The 18,135-nt window shown below is 46.8% G+C and overlaps 1 protein-coding gene across 10 annotated transcripts in view; it reads right to left on the bottom strand.

Moving 5' to 3' along the window:
- agrn (agrin) overlaps positions 1 to 18,135 on the bottom strand; it is a 279,643-nt gene that overhangs the window by 168,890 nt on the left and 92,618 nt on the right. For 8 of the 10 annotated variants that reach the window (XM_030421898.1, XM_030421897.1, XM_030421900.1 and 5 more), the window contains one exon: positions 3,889 to 3,927. In XM_030421898.1, the coding sequence (XP_030277758.1) occupies positions 3,889 to 3,927 (39 nt within the window). Of the gene's footprint in view, positions 1 to 3,888; positions 3,928 to 8,547; positions 10,845 to 18,135 lie in introns of those variants that run through there. The other 2 variants (XM_030421904.1, XM_030421907.1) reach the window with 1 other exon arrangement.

Below are 18,135 nucleotides of genomic sequence, written 5' to 3'. Positions count from 1 at the left end.
GCTGCGGGGGTCGACGGGACTCGGCTAATTCCTTTGCCTTTCGCCTTTGTTTATGAAAAAAAACACAGCTTACTCGAGACGCTCACGTAAGCGTCTGCTGACTCCGCAAACACAGAACAAGACAGGCTACCCTGACCGGGTTTGAGGATACAGAGTTCAGCTGTGCAGTTTGAAAAAAAAAACAGTGTACTTTCAAAGGGCAACAAACTTGATAAAGTCAAGGCCGCCCGCTGGCCCCCACCCCCTCTGCTTTTCCCGGCCAGGCTCCCAAACAGCGGGCTAACAAGCTGCTCCCTGCTAAAAAGCCGGAGACATGACAACTCTTCTGTGAAATCCTACTCCTGGAGAGGCAACTTTACAGTGTACCTTTGATATCTTGATGTGAGACATCCTCAGCCCCTGCCTCCCCTGCCCCCCCCCTTGCCCCGGCTAAAAGATGAGGTAGATATTTCGCCTCTGTTGTGTGAAATCTATGATGGGAAATGATTTAATTAAGATAGGCCGAGGAGTCATAATTAATTCTGCCTCTCTCTCCGAGTCAAGCTTACTGTCAAGAACACAGGGAAGGGCTCAGGCAGAATAAATTACAGTACAGTTGTATGTGTTTTGTGTGTGTGTGTAAGTGTGTGTGTGTGTGTGTGTTTTCCCCCCTATCTGAGGGGGTAATGGGTGTGGAGCGCTTAGTTACCGTACTCTCCCCGAGCTGACAGAGAGTAACGTCAATTCTTTAGGAAGAGTCAGTGCTCTCAAAGTGTAACTGAGCCCGCCGGCACTTTTTTTCAGGCGTCTCCCACCATCTTGGATCAAATCACATTTCAGACCGGGAGTTTATTTTGTCTGTCAGCGAGGAGCATCCTCTGGGGAGCTGTGTCAGTGACAAATGAGAAATTGAAGGATTCGCGGCGAACGAGCTCCTGCCAGGCAGGTTGTGCCGGAGACGGCAGCAGTCACAAAGGACCCCTGAACTGTCTCAGACGTGTTTCTCCATTAGGCTTCCTTCCATTTCAGTCTCTGGACTATTTTGGATCTTGTTTGGACAGTGTTAAGTCACCTGAGGCTGTAATGGGATGGAATGAGGATTCCCTCCAGGGAGCCGTGCGCCTGATCTTCCCATCAGTCTGAAGACAAAGAGACAGTACTCTTTGTCGCCGTTTAGCCCCGACTAGATTCAGCATAAATCGCAATGACTTGAACAGTTAAATGATCAAATCTCCAAATATAAAATAAACACAAATAATTTACAGAGATTGCAGATCATCACTGCTGCCTCATTCCAACGCCCTTAATGAGTGAGCGAACATCTGGATGTGGAAACGAGCTGCAGCGATTAGTCATCAAACGAGAGTCGACGATTACGTTTTGATAATCAACTAATCATTTCAGTCATTTTTTCGAGCCAAAATTTCAAACATTTGCTGCTTTCAGCTTCTCAACTGTAAGAAGTCACATTTTTATTTTTTTTTCTCCACTTCATAGACTAAACGATACATCAGTCAATGATGAAAATAATGGGCAAATGCATCAGTGTTGAAAATAACTGTTATTTGCAGCTCATGCAGTTGACCCCCTTTTCCAAAGTCCAATACTAATCCCTCTAGCTGCATATTCTCAGAGCTTTCTAGCCTTGGCCAAACATGCAACAACTGTCTTATTATCAGGAGAGGACAGGCAATAATGAGTCCGGCCCGAGCCAAGCAACTGCCGCTTTGAGCTTTCAAAGAAAGAGCCTAATTAAAGGCTGCTTTGTGACTTTTGTCACTGTTTCTGACTGGTGATTATGGGCCATTCATTGGGGAGGATTCGTCAGCTATTTGCGGGTGGCGCACACCATAAATATCATCTAAGCGCTTGTGCCGAACCTGCATTTTCCCCCGGCGAGCCTCGAGATTTACCCGCTCTAATTTGCAGTACAAATTCCTTTACTTTCTGCAGAATCTCCTCGTGCTAATAAGGACGTCTCATCAACAGCAGTTCACAGACAAATTAGGCTGTTTAAAAATGCAGACTCCTCGGTATCTTGTATGTGACTTCTTGTAATGAAGTACCGGGGAGCCGAGAGTCCTTGGCACCGAGGACAAGTTCAGCAGAACGAGCCCCGCGCTCTCTGGAGCAGAGTTGACTAATGGTAGCGCTATATTAGCCCTCCGCTGGTCTAGAGCATCTTCTAAATAGCCCCTCCACCGCGGCTAAAGCCATGAGTCTCCAAAAAGTGGCCTACTGTCTTATTTGGGCCAACTCTAATTGTCTCACTAATCTCTCCAGCATTAAATGACCCAGAGAAACTGCATCCCACCGGGCAGGCTTACCCCGCTGATTGGAGACTCTGCCTTTTGTTTTGCTTGGCATATTAAAACAGCATAGGCGGCTGATGGAAAGCCTACAGAACTATTGGAAATGTAATTAAGGGCTAGCAGCAGCTTTTAAACGGTTGACTAGTGCAGAAACAAACTGTGCCCCTCAGACAGCAAAAAGTTTAATACATGGGAAATGAGTGGCTCAATCGATAAGCAGGGCGTCTTTTGTGGGGGAGAATTCAATGGAAGACAGAAATGGGCTGCTTCGCTGCCTGCACACTGTTTCTCATTTTCGCAGTGGAGAGCCAAATTTTGTGGCAATATTTGCTTCAAAAGCAGACAAATAGGGACCTCTCTGTGAGATATAATCATTTGTCAGGACAATTTCGTCTTTCATTAAAATAAAAACAAATAGCTGCTGTAAACCGTGCCGGCATCAATTGGACCTCCAGTGTTTTGTGACACGAGGCAGAACAGAATGGAAGAATTGACGTCTCGCTCACTCCTCAGGTGCCGAGGTGAGGCCGGGTTGAGAAATGCTCCAATCTAGCACAATTATTTGTTGAAGGCAAACTCTCGAGCCATTTCACATTGACAGTGAGCAGCCTATTGTCCCTACTCAGCCAGACAATCGCATTCGTCATAAACCGCCTCTAATTTGATGCATTTTTTAAGCTGACATCTTTCGCTAAGACGCTTTCTCCAAACAAGTCGGCCCACGGGGCGAGTGATTGAGCAATTATCAGAAACAGATTCTGCCAGCCCCCACTGTGGCCTTTTGTCCCCGGCATCAGCTGGCCGGCCGGGATCATTAGAGACATTTTCTCCGTGTGTTTTCTTCCTCCAAACCTCGGGCTTTGTAGCATGCACGCAGGTAGTCGAGCTAGTAAGAGTCCATCGCTGGCTGTCTGTCGGTGCAGTGAAATAAAAAAATACAACACCAAAGTCTATCAAACACCGTCTCGCTGCGCTGCCTCTGATAAATATTCATGATAGCAGCTTGAAAACCAGCTGTTTTCCTCCCAATTAAAGCTCGCCGAAATCCACCGTTTCCAAAATAAATTGTTGCTTTTTTTTAATTAACAGCTCATGTTACCGGGCCAGAAAACAACAGAAAGGATGCAGCAACCGTTTGCAAAGATTTACATGTGTGGGACAGGATGAGAACATGTGGATAACAAGCCTGGCCGGTGGTGCTGCTCTCCCCCTGGCCTACAAGCTCCCAGCAGGCTCAAGTAATGCAGAATACCCAGGGAAAGGGCGGTTATTATCCTATTAGACCCTATCAGGAGGATGTGAATACTGCTGTGGTAACAGGTATTGAACATCAGCCCAACTAGCCGCACGGCGCAGACCAAATCAAGTCATCAAAAGATCCTTCTCACATCAAAGCCCAGAGCAGACCTGGACACGTGCCTGCCATACCAACTGCGTCGAAACAAAAACGCGGAGCAGCCAAAATTCGGCGCGGCGCGCAGACGGCTGCCCACTTCAAAGGCAGGGATCCGCTGTCCAAGGTCATTATCTGCAGATACACCCCCCTAAACACCAGTGGTCAACGAAGGCAAGCAGAGAGAAATCACAGAGGACTTACCATCAGGAGGCTGGACCGGTGTGAAGTGAGGAGGTTTGTCTGAAAGAGATAAAAGAGAAATAGGTTTTTAGTTTTGGGGAGATTCAGAGACTTCCCAGGGGTTAAGGCCAAGTAATTGAGTTGCTTCAAAAAAGAAAAAAAAGAGAGACACGTTCTGTCTACAGGCTTCGGCTTTGCTATCAAACACATTCTAATTCAGCGCCTGGGCCCTGCAGGAACCACGCTGAGCTAATCGTCAGGAGTGCGTTTCAGCGATGCCATCATTGTTTTGTCATCCATTGTTCCCATGGTCTCCTCATCCCACACCACACCGCATGACTTTTTCTCTGATATTATAAAAGCACATGAGAATTGAGAACACAGAGGATTTGTTCTTGTTGTGGGAGTTGGAAAGTGTGATATAGGATTTGAAATTTGGTACAGTGCATCAGTGAAAACGTATTCAGTCCCCAGCCCCCCCCCCCCCCCCCCCCCAGCAACCACATGCAGAATCAATCAGATACTTTTCCCCTACATATATCAAATGACATCATGCTACTCTGCAGGTCAGCACCCAGCAGACGATGACATAAGGCTTGTCAAGCGTTGTGGGAACCGTAAAACAAGACCTGTAGTGTCAGATGACTGAGTATGGAGTAACACTCTGGGGAGGAATCCCATGAAACCTGAGTCCTCGGCTATTTAGACACCTTGATTCTAAAAAATGAGGAAAATCTGGACCAGGCAATGTAAATGGATCATTAGCGGTTGATGAAGAACATTTCTTTTATGTATCTGGGAAAAAGGGGGTGTTGTTGTTAGGGACAAAACACAAAAACAAGCAGAATCAGAATTAGGGCATTGTTATTGGCGATTAATCTGTCGACTGTTTTTCGACTGACTGCTTAGGCTACAAAATGCCAAAAAATGGTGCAAAAGCAATTTCCCCGAGCCCATAGGGGATGTGCTCGCATTTCTTTTACTGTCTAACAAACAGTCTGGAACCAAAAAACAGTCGCATTACAATCTGAGGCAGAGAAAAGCAAAACTCACATTTGGGTTTTTGATTTGACAAACAACAGTCCAATTATTCAAAGTTTGGTAGATTTATTGTCTGATTGATTAAACAACAAATCGTTTCACCACTGAACACACAACATCATTGCCTCTTGGTCAGCTTGTTTAAATTATGCAAAGAGTATACAAACACCAGAGACATACAGTATGCAACTGAATGATGCAGGGCTATAAGCAAAGTGAGAAATCGATGAACTAGAATGGGACTCAGTAGAGCGCATACCTCCGCCAGTGCCCAACAGTCCCCTTTAATCAAATAAAGCCTAATCCAACATCAAAACCCAATCACCCTGTACATTTAAATCCTCAACTTCCTTTTTTAGGATCTGCATTTAAGGTAGAACCAACTCGGAACCAGCACCAGCGTCAGCCCATAAGAAAAGATCCTCACCCTTATCCTAACTCTTCCCCTAAGATTCATGCATTGCTCCCTGACAAACTGACGGAAATGTTGAAAAATGACTTATCTCGCAAAGTTAAAGTGAGAAAGAAATTCCTTGGTCTGTCCCTTTATCCTAACCAAAAGTTAATGAGGACTGTCCTGGGCTGAGAGCCACACTGCAACCAAGTTACAGGAACATTTTGTTCAGTATTGTGTAATACTGCTGATAAACCAACCAACCGCCCAACAAACAGTCATGAGCGAAAAACATAACCTCTTTGGCGAAAGTAATGTCCAGAATCGTGTTTTTCGTGGTAACCGTACCCGTTTCTTACACAACAAATCACTATCTCCATAAATCTAACCATCAGAAAGCACAAGCTCTGGAATGATCTCAAGACCATCAGAATACACTGGTCACGGTACCTAAACTAACTCAACCAAACCACTGTTGCCACCCGTCAAGTCGCTGCCTGACTCGCTAAAGCAGAGACCTCAGGAAGTCGTCAGAGCTGCCTCCACTAAACAAACATGGCAACACACGCATTCAGAAAGGATGCACAGCCACCCAGCCATCTCTCCGATGTCCTTGCGCTGTGAGGGATAATGAGGAAGATACAACACATCACATCAATTACCCCGCTAACACATTTTTCCCGGGCCCCGTCAACCACCGCGCCGAAAGCCCTTTCCCGGGACTTCTGCGATACCCGTCGGCATCCCGAGACAGAGCTGAGTTTTAAATTTAGGCTCACTTAGAATTGCTTGTCAACAGCCGGGGCTTCGGGGTGGAGAGGGACAGAGAGAGAGAGTATAAGAGATAGAGAGGGTGTGAGAGAGGGAAAAAAAAATGAGGAGACTGGAGAGGCGAGGCTGGTGCTAGAGGTGAATAATGAAGTGTCTGCGGAGACTGTTTCCCAGTCAGTCATGACGGTAACTGATTTCCATCTGGGGGGGGGGGATTTCAAGAAAACATATAAAATGAGGGGGGAGTAGAAGTTGGCATGAGGAAAAATCTAGAAGTTCTGCTCGCACACAGGAAAAAAAAAAGACGCACGGGCTGCACTTCCTGCCTTGCATTTGTAAGCATGTCTGAGCACACACAAACATGCGCAAACAGATACAGATGTACCGTCACAAAAGGGAGCCCGGCAGAACGGGGAGACGGCGGGAGAGGCTAAACGACTTCTTCACATTTCCATAATGAAAGGACAAGATAAGGTCTTTCCATAAACATATCAGGCTTTCCCATCTCCCTCTGCACCTGGCAGAGGCTGCATGGACTCACGTGCCTGCGTGAATGTCACAACATGGCCATCATTCACCCTATATCTCCAGCAAATCAATACGTGTCCGACTGTGACATTTAGCCATGTGCTGGAAGAGATGTGTGTGCGGACGTGTGTCACCTTCCCCTTTGGTGTGTTTGATGAATAGTTGTACAGAATGAAAAAGCGAGAGTGTGCGCTTGTGTGTGGGCTCCGCTGGCAGGCGGTAGAGTTTGTGTGTGTGTGTGTGTGGGGGGGGGGGTTTTACAAACTGTGTGTGTGTGTGCGCAGCGTCGCTTCACCCCATATGGTGACAATTGAAATTGCGAATCTGAGGTTGAGGCTCCTCTAACAGCCCCCCCCAACACACACACATACACCCTCTCCTCCTTCCACTGTTACCAGCACTATCGCTATCCTTTCCAGCTGTCCTTGTGGCCACATGGTGAGGGCTCTTGGCAACATAATAGAGCCCCTTTCACTTCATCAGTTTCTCTTGCGCACACCTCTTTTCACTCGGCCATCCGAGAGAGGTGAAGATTGGCCCGCTTTAACTGGGTTTGTATTAAATCTAATAGATTCTGCCTGGCTGAAATTGATTCGGTAACACGGCAGGGTTACAAATGAAGCACCCTCCTCCTGGTCACCCACATCCACCAATTAGGATGAGGAGGAACGACAGATGGAGACGACAGAAAGAGAGAGACACTCTGTCCACCTCATGCACGAGTATTCTCCCGGTGACGGGGGACTTTGCCTTGAGCATGGCTGAGTCAACAGCCTGATAAGAGAAAGTCACCGGAAAACGGCTGACATGGAACAACAACCATGCCAGGAGAGTATTAACAGAGCCTGGGACTGTTTCTCACACGCCACTTCAGCCAGAACTTGGCAGCAAGTGTTAGCACTGTGCTTTTTCAACTTATTTACGTACTTATTTCAACATCCTGAGCTATTATGTGACACAAGTCTCGCAAAGCTCATTTTCGAGAGTTGAGAGAAGTTTCGCCTTTAAGACAGACTAAGCTGGCAAGGCACTTAGAAGTAAACTCGTGTGAGAGAGTGAGGAGTATGAATAAGTCAGCGTGAACACAGGAAGGCAAAGAGTAAAGGGGGTGCACCTGAAGGTGAGCTGTTGGTGATGTCACATAAAAAAAGGTGTCATCCCGTCTATTTCTATTTTCAATGTCAACGTGTATTTCAGTCATGTTGTGGAGGCTAATGGTAGACCCATTTAAGGCGAACCTTGTCATGTGAAGGGTTGAGTATACCAATAATGAACAGAGGCGCCATTTAAAATGAATTTGGTTCTGTACAGAAACTCATTGTAATGTTTAAATGATAAAGAGAATCATGACTTTCGGAAGCAATGACCTCTCATATCAGAACTACACTCAGAATACCATTTGACCCAAAAATCTACAGTGATGCCCGCCATCAAACCTGCCGCTAACTCTAACCCTGACCCTAAGGCACACAAAGGTTATGCCCCCGCCTCTTAATGAGCCACTGTACTCTCAATACATAGTGGTAAAGGAACGATGCAGTGGCAGCAGATGACAGGAGGGGTTGGGGCTTTCCAGACCAAAAGACAAATTTTCATGCTCCGAAGGCATTTAATCACCATTTAATACTTCATCCCGCAGTTCAAAGTAAATCCCAAGTCTTTGGGGAGGAGATATGAAGCAATTTCGTAAGCCTGCAGACACTGAATCAAGGGAAGCGGGGCTGTGACTTTAGCTGTCTTGATGTCCCTACTTCAATTGTAGATAAGGCTGTCATGAGAGGTAAACTGAGCTGTGTTTTTGGGGGGGTATTTGTTTCAACAAGGACATTTAAAGCAAAAACTATGGAGAATGTGCCGCGCAAATCAAAATCTTTCCAGCTGTCTCGAGGCGAACCACACATCTAGGTTTAAAGTTAAAGTTGTAAGTTTCTTTTGAACCAACGTACAGTTGTTGAGGAACAGGAGCACGGCGAAGCCCAGTGTAGATGTGGCCAGCAGGATCAGACAGATGTTGCAGGGGATCATGAAGTAGCGCACGACCAGGGACACCTTGTGCTGGTACCTGCGGTCCTGCTCCGGCGGGGTCGGCGAGGGATAGTGGCACCCGCTCATGCTCCACTCCAACGACCCCCTCCCCTCCAGGGCGGAGGAGATGACGGGACGAGGAGGGCGACGAGGGGTGCCCAAAGACCCGTTGGAAAAAATGATGGCGGTGGGGTGAGGGCAGAGTATGGAGAATGGCGATAAAATAAAAGGCAAAAAAAGATGCGTAATGGTCGGTGTTTCAGCTGCGGTTCCAGCTGTGCACCCTGGCGGAGACCCGGTGACTGTTTCTGTCAGAGAATCGCAGCAGCAAGCTTTCAGCGGCTTCCAAGTAACGCATTTTTAGAGATAATAACATCCATTTGGAGAAAGAGGACAGACCGGAGGACAGAGATGTTGGACTCCTATAGCCCCCCACCTGTCCACACGACCTCCATACTGATGCACCCACTGGGAAAAAGACAAGCTAATGGACTTTGAATGAGCGAGTATGTGTGTGCGTGGGGTGGTTTATACTTACAGCGCAAACATGTGTGTGGATTTAAGTGGGTGGTGATAATGCGTTTGTAAAATGTGCTTTTGGCATGAATGTGTGTGAGGTGCACCTAAGCCAGGAACGTGTGTGTCAGGATGTGGGCGTTATGGATTGTCAAATATCCACACGGAGCACTTCCAAGGCAGACCGACAGTAAATCCAAAAAAAAAGGGGGATCCTCTCCTTTCTTCCCAGTGACCCGGACTGGTAGGTAGATGGCCGTGAGAGGGGGGCTTCCTTGTCAAAAGCCTTTACAAACCAAGCCAAGGTCTGGTGCGCAACAACAACAACACGTGTCACAAGTATTTCCCTAAGAGGTGACAGCAGAGCATCTTTTTCAGCCTCCCTGTGGCTGCTGTCTGTTGGGGGCAACAGGGGTTCGCTCCTCCCCTGAGCAACGATGTGCCCGGCGTGCCTCTAGCTCAACACAGCTGCTTCGTTGTATCCACTGGACTCACTCCTTCGACTTAAGGTCCGGGAGCTTGTGTCACGGCGAAGAGATATACGACCGCGGCATGTAAGATCCGTCCAAACATGACACCGCCACCGGAGCAACTTGTATCTGCCGTAGCGTGATGAGCGGGATGGCTCGAAAGCAGCTGTGTTCCTCCCGCTAAACCATATGCTCTTGGCTTCGCAGAGGCGAAGGTTTGCTTTTTCCTCCTCTTCTCTCTTGCGTGTCTGCCTGCCCCCCTCGGTTCAATAACCTTTATTCCCGGCCAGTCCCATGGAGTGGGTAAGCAGCTGCCCCCCCACCCCACCCCGCTGGTGCACTGGGGCTGAAAGAGGGTCGGAAGAAGTGGCGGAGAAAGGGGGTAAAAGTTGGGAGAGGGGAACGAACGCAATCCCAGCTCGCCCCTGTCAGTGCTGAACCGTCTTCTACCCCGAGCAGCTACGGATGAGCGGCAAAACACAGAGAAGCTCTAAATGACTACACTCATGGAGAGAAAGGGAAAAAGACCGGTGTGCGATCAGAAATCAACCAAGAAGCTCGAGGCAGAGATTTGTTGAGCTTTCTTCTCTTGTATCAGCGCCCTGAGAGAGAATCCCGACCGGATAATGAGAGGGAAAGGTTCCCATTGCGTCCTGATCTTTTTAAGGACTTGGGTTGATTTAGCTTTGTCTATTTGTTCCTTTCAGGAAAGAACTTGTCCGGTCTTTTCCTTTCTTTCTCTGGTTTGTCGTCTCTCTTTTATCCGCTTCCTCAAGCATCCAGTCCCTTTTCCACCGGGTTGTCTTAGTCCAGAGGCGCTCCCGGTGTTCTGGCTGCACGGATTTATGCACCAGCTTCTCTTCTGTGGGGATCCAACATTCACTGGCAGCCAAAACAACAAATTAGGCTCCGGGTATTCATAGCGCGCTTAATCCCCAGGCAGCAGGTAGTGGTCCCAGTGTCAGCGCACTCAGCCAGCTGAAGCAGGCTTGGAGTGAGTCAATGAGAGAAGTCACCGGACAGACACGGTGATACAGAGAGAGAGGGAGTAAAATGGGAAGGAGAAGGACTGCTGCCAAAAGGAAAAGCAGCTCCTGACATCTGTTTTTTTTTTCTCCTTTCTTCAGGAGAAAACAGCAGCGGCGCGTCGCCGGTTTCCCAAACAGTCTCCTCCTGAGCGCTCCTCTCTCAGCCCTCAGCCAGCGGAACGGATGAGCGCATAATGAGAGAGCCAGCGAGATAGTGCGAGAGAGAGAGAGAGAGAGAGAGAGAGGTGGGGGGAGTGGTTGAGGGGCCGTCTTTAACAAAGGCAGAGGGGAGGAGGGGTTGGAACTGGGTGAGGGAATGGGGGAAAAAAAAGAAAACGAGCGAGAATAAAGGCTTTGGGGAATAGTACTCGAGTCCTGTCAGAGCGGGGAGGGGGGGCAGCAACAGTGCAGCAGCAAAACAAAAGAGGGCCACGGTCTTGGGAGATGTCAACCAACTCCTCCATTTGTTTATAGCCTAATCAAAAGAAAGTCTCTTCCACAAGAGCTGGAGAATTTCCACAAAGATTTAATGAGGCAAACTGAGAGAAAATAGGCCTGCGGAGGACGGGAGAAGGCAAAACTTAAACACATTAAAGTCAATCACACATTGAGTCTCTCCAAACAGCCTAACCCACTTGTTTCTGACCGAAATGCGAAGAAAGCCTGAGAAAATCCACATGCCTTCCACACTAACAAGCCAATATTCAATTAATTAACGTTCCCATTTGGAACCTTTTTTTCCTGACTCACTTCACGACAATTGGAAGTAGGTTTCATCCCCCCCCCCCCATGTTTAAATAATATGGCAGAAAATGAATATACAGCAGATCTGGCAAATGATCTGAGGCGGAAACACTTCTGACCCACTCCATAGCATGTCATCTTTTGCCGTTTTTAAAAGCCATGTTTTGCGATAATGAGGTCATGATGGAGGGGCGGCAACGCTTTGTTTTAGCAAGACCCTGCATCAACATCTACTTTGAAACAAACTCAATGGCAGCAGGCAGCAGATGCTAGGCGGTATCTATCATCAATTATTTATGTTTTTTTCACTCTCTCTCTATCTGTGTCTCCATCTCCATCTCTGCCGTTCAATCCCCCCACTCTGCGCTCCACACAAGGGTGTGCGCACACGCACACACACACACAGACTGGCAGCGATGCACACAGTGGCTGCATCCACAGAGGAATTGCATGAATGCACACACAATTGGCTTTTCTGTCTGCTAGAAACGAGCACACACACGTACAGCAAAATGGCTCCTTCTGTCTTTTTGTCTCTATCTGTTCCCAGCCTACTAGCGCACACAACTTGGACACATGATCATACTACAGCTCACTCTCACACACGGAGGTAGGTGAGCTCTTGCTTCACTCCAAAGTCATTTATCTCTTCGGACAGTGTTCACTGCAGAGCCTAAGCTGAGCTCTGTGGGGGAGACTTTAATACGAGGGGAATCGGGTTTTTCAGTCTCCCCACTGAGGGTCAGGAGTTCACCCCCCCCCAACATCAGCAACACCACCCACCCAGAGGTGCCTCTCCCCTCTCTGCTCTCTCCGAGAAACGATACCCCAGACAGTCCGCATCGGCTCTCACATTGCATAACAAAAACCTGATTGATGGACTGACTGAAAAGAAAAAGGAAACAGCTGCTGCCGTATTTGCTGCCTCTCTTTTGTCTCCTCGCTCACTTTTATCTATAACTGTCTCTTTATCTCCGTGCCTATTGACTCGACGAAGATGGTATTCAGGGAGCAGCGAGGGGTTAAAACAATTACAATACACAGAAGTGCATAACACGGCCGAATCACAAACTTGTGACCGTGAATGAAACGCCAAATGGGCCCAGCAGAGGGAGCTAGGGAGTCGCTCTGGTCTGCCACCACGACCCAAATAAGATCTTCCGTCGACATCAAAGCTCAGCTGCTTTGATCCATTTTTAATGGCACAAGTATCGCACAAGGTTAACATCTCTCTCTGACGGCTTTGAAATGGCAATTTCCATTAAGGAGCCAAAGGGGCTGCTCTCTTGTTTAATGGTCTGGCAGGACTAAAAGTTGATATGTGCGTACGCATATGCACATCTGAGTGCTTTTCTCTATGCAGAGGGTGAGAAATTTGTCGGGTTCGATGGGTGATCGACTGAGTGATGCTTCAATTAAGGTGTGCGTGTGAGTGTGTGTGTGTGTGTGTGGGCAGCGCAGCGCACATCCCGGTCTTCTGGCTGGCCGGCGTTGATCTAATTGATCTGAGAGAAAACAGTTGTTGCCTTTGCTGAATGACAATTTCTCCCACATGCGGCCGAACAGGATTATCGTGTGAGAAAGAGACTGTTACCACTGAGATTTACTCCCCAACATCAAGTAAAGATAGGAGACATTTTCACTCTCTTTGCATCATCTTTATATTTGCATCATCTTTATATATTTCACAAACAAGCTGCGTCCCAGCCGAACCACCACAGGGTCGGGGGTCAGATGAAGGGTAATGTTTTCGCAGCACTGCAGTGATAGATGAGATCCAGTCGGTGCTGTTTTCTGTCTAAAAGCGCCGTATCAGTGTGGGGTCAGTGCTCTGATGTAAACAGCAGGAGATGTGAAAGTGTGTGCGTTTTCGACTTTAACCAGCTAAATGTACCAATTCTCTGAAGATCTACATGCGAAGAATATGAAAGGTGTAAGCTCTGAATGATTTATTAGGTGAGTTTATACAGCCGATACAGTATCATCACGCCTTGCCTCTGGCCAAGCACGAAACGGTCCACATCTGCAGAAGCTGCTCCTACAGGCAGCAATCAGAGAACTAAATATCAAATTTGCATTAACAACATTTTAACTGCGGTGCTGATTCACTGAGAATAGCTTGTCAGGGATGGGAAAGGTGACTCAGCACCCAAGGGAGGACTTTTTTTCCTCCTTTCTTTTTTTCATAAAACTGCTCTTTCTCGTGCAGGACTGATATAATGAATACAAAAGTCGTCCAACCTGTTTTGATGACCTTTCATGCTTAGTTTGACTTTGGTTACAGCACTTGTTTCGAGCTCACTCACACATCCCAGATCATGAAATAAATATGAGTTTTTCAGCTGAGTCTTTCATCAAATAATCTGTTTGGGGGGGGAAAAAAACTGTGTAAAGATCTATCTCCAAATGCGACAACAACAGCTTTGTACATTAGAGTGTGTGTGAAAAAACTCTGCGCTGATGAACACACCAACACCCCATTAGAGTGGGACTCCGTCCATTTTTCAAAGCAGGAGCTATCAAAAGCGAAGCTGTTGCCTTCACTAATGGCATTAGAGATCATCCCTTCCTGCTGTCCATTGTAAATGAGGGTTTTAATGATGTTGATGAAAAGAATAAAGTCTGTTAAAATTTTGAACGGATTCGGTAATTGCCGGCACTAAAGCCTGTGTACTGGCCCACTCAACTATTTATGTGCGCATCATTTCCAGGATAATTCCCTGTAATATTTGTCACGTTGTGTTTCATTTTCCTTGGTGCATGCATACGTATAGATAATGGAAAATCGCCCAATGGCGTCACAAAGCTCAACCACCTCCTGGTATATATTTGTATAGCCCCGCTGCCTCATGTCAACATCAGTGGAGAATCACGTCTTATAAGTGTATCTAATTCCACAGCGAACTATGTATTCAAGTCCACAAATCCCACTTTCAGGGACATTAGGTCGACATCGGGAGGCCATGTTGAATTCCTCATGTGCATCGAGGCGTGCAGCCGGGGCTGGTGGAGGGAAGCCCAGACTCTACACCCAGTGGGTTACAGCGGTGAGGTGCTAGCAGGTGGGCCAATTGTCTCGCTACGGTATTAACTCCAATCATCATAAGTCAGACATGGCTGCAGCGTCCAACAGATTCCCAGACTTCCCAGTCATCAGGTCGAACTGAGCAGCAGTCAGCAGCCATCCTGCGACGACAAGACCAGAGCCGCTCGCAGCTGTGCACAGCTAACGGCATTAACCTCTGCTGAAACGGGACTCGGGTGAAGCGAGTGGGAGGTTACAGGGACAGACGATGATGAGGGACGAAAAGAAGATGCTCTCTCTACTCGTGTTATCATGACTACCAAGCATCAATACCACAACAGATGGAGGAAAAAATATTTCTTTTGGAAAAGTTGAGTATTTGAACAATCTGAAAGCCCTGAACTCCAGACTGAGAACACACGGGAGAAACACATTTTTTTTTGTTTTTTTTCAATAAAAGCATTAATGTCTTGCTGGTGCTGGGTCAACACCGAGAAGATTCATTCTCCGAAAAGGTTTTTAAATGGTTGAACACCATTCTCCCAAAAGACATACTCTTATCTGGTGTTTTGATGATGGTGGCAAAGGGCACTGTAGGATCGAGCATTAGGACTAAATAGCCGTGTGCAGCAGGTCGGTCTCGGTAATAAACGTGCAAGGATTTTCAGACTCCAGAGGGTTATCACAGCACAATGATTGCATGACTTTGTTTGGCGAACTTACGGCATGATGTTGTATCGCGCTGCAGCTGAAGTTGAGATCCGTTTAACTCTACTGCCCAGTGGCCTTGACTTTTTGCTTGCACACAAATTCGTTGAAATAAATGACGGTCTGTCTGAACACATCACTCCAAAATCTCCAATAGGCGCTTATTCCTGGTGGCTGTGAAGGCCATAGCACACGAGTCAGATCACTTTCATACCAGACAAACCCTACAGAGAACCCTTGTGTCCTGTATGGAAGCATCTGCATATGTTATGTTTTTCCTTTCATCAGTTTGCATATGAACTCGATTCAGACTGCAGGAGTTCAACAGGAACTTTGCCTATTTTCAACCAGCTTTGTATCACTACAGTGTTTATGCAACCAAACAATGGTAAACTGCTCTCCACTCTTTTACTCGCTAAAATCTGTCAAGAGCTCCAAATTTCACTCTCATCCAAAGAGTGTAGGTCTAAACTAAGCAGTGCTGATAAACTACTTTTACCCAAGATTCAGTTACTAAACTGCCTTTCCGACTTGTTTTTGTGTTTGAATGTTTAGCTGCAATAGAGACATTTCGTGACGTGTTCACCATGTTGTTCCTGCAGTGTGAAAACAGAGGCTGAAAAAAATTCACATCTAACTGTAAAACGAGTCCTCTGTGATCAAACATGAACCATGATCCTGTTCGTTGTCTGTTTCTCATCAAAAATGTTTTCAGAAACATATCTGAGTGTAATAACCAGCCAGCAGCTTCACAGTTTCCGGTCTAATAACGGACGCCGAGCAAAAATCGAAGCACCGCCCAACTCATAGGACGACCCCCATCAACAGGAGTACTTATTGGTCCAGTCATCAGTGCATTCTGGTTGTTGGAACTGGAATATCACAGTCCTTTGTCTGCTTTCTGTTTTCTCTGGTCATGTAGCACCAATTTCCAAGATATTTCCATCTTCCTACTGCACTGACAGCCCAGTTTTCTGCAAGGGTCTCTCCAGCAGAGAAATTCTTCTCTGAAAAGCGGAAAAACCATCTGCCATGTCTTCATACAAATCACAGTTCACCCAAACTGGTTGTGAAAACCGATGCCAGCGCCAAATCCATTACAAATGTGGTCACTCAGTGACTTTGCCGAGCATGTTTTAGTTTGAATATTTGGATAATAGAGTTGGTTTGGTGTCGGAGTGAAAAGTCTGCTTTCTTGATAACACTCTTTCTGAGTCTGCATTCTGCAGCATTGATGAAAGTGTTAATGAGAGAGTTCCCACACTGGGTGGGCACCACACAATGTGACTCACGATGTGACACATCGCCCAGTATCTGATGTCATCTTGGGTACACCATGACTCTGATAGCAGCGAAATGCAGCCCACAGCTGAACATGATGGTCATTTCGAAATCTGGCATTTAAATACCATTTAGTCATTTCGATACAGTGAGTCTGACCTGTGTATGTTGACTTGGCTAACTGATGCTGGTTAGCCATCCACAGAGTAGTCTCCAGCCAATATGATCCACCTGTCCACACTCAACACTTCTGGCTACATTAGCCTCTTCCTCCCACTCCATCCCACGCTGCCATGACCTGCTTTTTCAGCCTACTCTGAGCCAGCTCTTAGCCTGGGGCTTCATCCAGGACCTGTCCACTGCTGGACATTCAGCTGCCTCTCACATAGGGAGGAGGATACTCCTCGCCTCGGGGCTCATCTGGAGCCAGGATACACCAAGCCTGAGGGCCCATGTTCTCAGACCAGCAGCCCTCCTTTCTATTGCACTGGTCTGCTAAATGGAGAAACTCATTCAGGAAGAAGTAACTCATTATTAGCTAGCTCTGATTTGCTACCAGCCCCTCCTTCACATCACAATAATGATTACAGGATGTAATATCCTCTCCGCTCCACTGCCTTGCCCTGTTTATTCAGGTCTTCATCACCAACATGTTCCCTTAATAGCCATGAAGGAAATTATTCCAATGGATGAGAACAGACAGGGAAATGATGACAGAAAGAGAATAAATGAAAAAATAAAAAGAGAGTGACAGAGAGAGAAAAGGGTGAGAGAGGAGAAGGAGAGCAACCTGGGAGCTTTGCTGCTGTGTGCAGAGCTAGTGGAGAGTGACACTTCTCCATGTGGCTGGCATATGGAGCCAATTGTGGCAGCAGCGCAGGAAGGCTAGGAGCAGGGAATCAGAGGAGGAGTGGCTGGCTCTGACAGCCTTTACACAGGAGAGGCAAGGCTGATGGAGCTGAAGGATGATACAGATGTCAGTCTCCGGCCAAGTCAGCCATCTGTCATGGGGAACCGGCCAAGTCACACTGGCCCCGTCATGCAGCGCAAGTGGCGGGAGACTTGTGATGACCAGTCATTATGAGCTGGGATGTGTCCTTTCAACATGGCCGGTTTCCAGCGGCATCTAACCTTGCACTGGTGTCGACAGAGGACAGATAAACGCACAAGTAATGTGAGGTATACAAGATCCCAAAAGTGTCAAATATGGAAAGTTGGCATTGTTTCTTATACTCTTAGGCTTCTTTAACTGTTTTTTTGATCAAACATTACCCTTACACTATAGTTTAATTAGGCTAAATTATTGATCTAACACTGATACATTCAGCAGTTTGGCATATACTGCTGAATGAAAAAGGGGGTTAAACATCTTTATATGTCCCACCATGAAAGTGTGCTTCGACAAAATGCGAAGCTAATACTTGCTTTGGGCGTCACTCGCACAAACATGAGCGCTGCAAACGCCTTTGCAGCAAGATGTGAGGGAATATGGAGGAGGTAGTAAAATAATGGAAAGGAGAAGTGTGTGGGAGCGTTGATTATTACCATTCAGTAAGTTAACACTAATGTTAAAAAAAAATGTCAGAGATACAGAGAAGTGTAATTTCAAAAGCTAACAAAGCTAAGGCGTTATGGATCTGCTGCTGCCCACAGATGAGGAACCATGCCAAGACAGAAAGTGAGTAATTCTTTAACATTTCTTCTCCTTCCTTCTTCTTCACATAAAAGGTTTCAGTT

The sequence above is a fragment of the Sparus aurata genome, chromosome 7, assembly GCF_900880675.1.
Source record: "Sparus aurata chromosome 7, fSpaAur1.1, whole genome shotgun sequence".
In the NCBI taxonomy this organism is placed as follows: Eukaryota; Metazoa; Chordata; class Actinopteri; order Spariformes; family Sparidae; genus Sparus; species Sparus aurata.
This window is presented reverse-complemented; position numbering and strand designations above follow the sequence as displayed.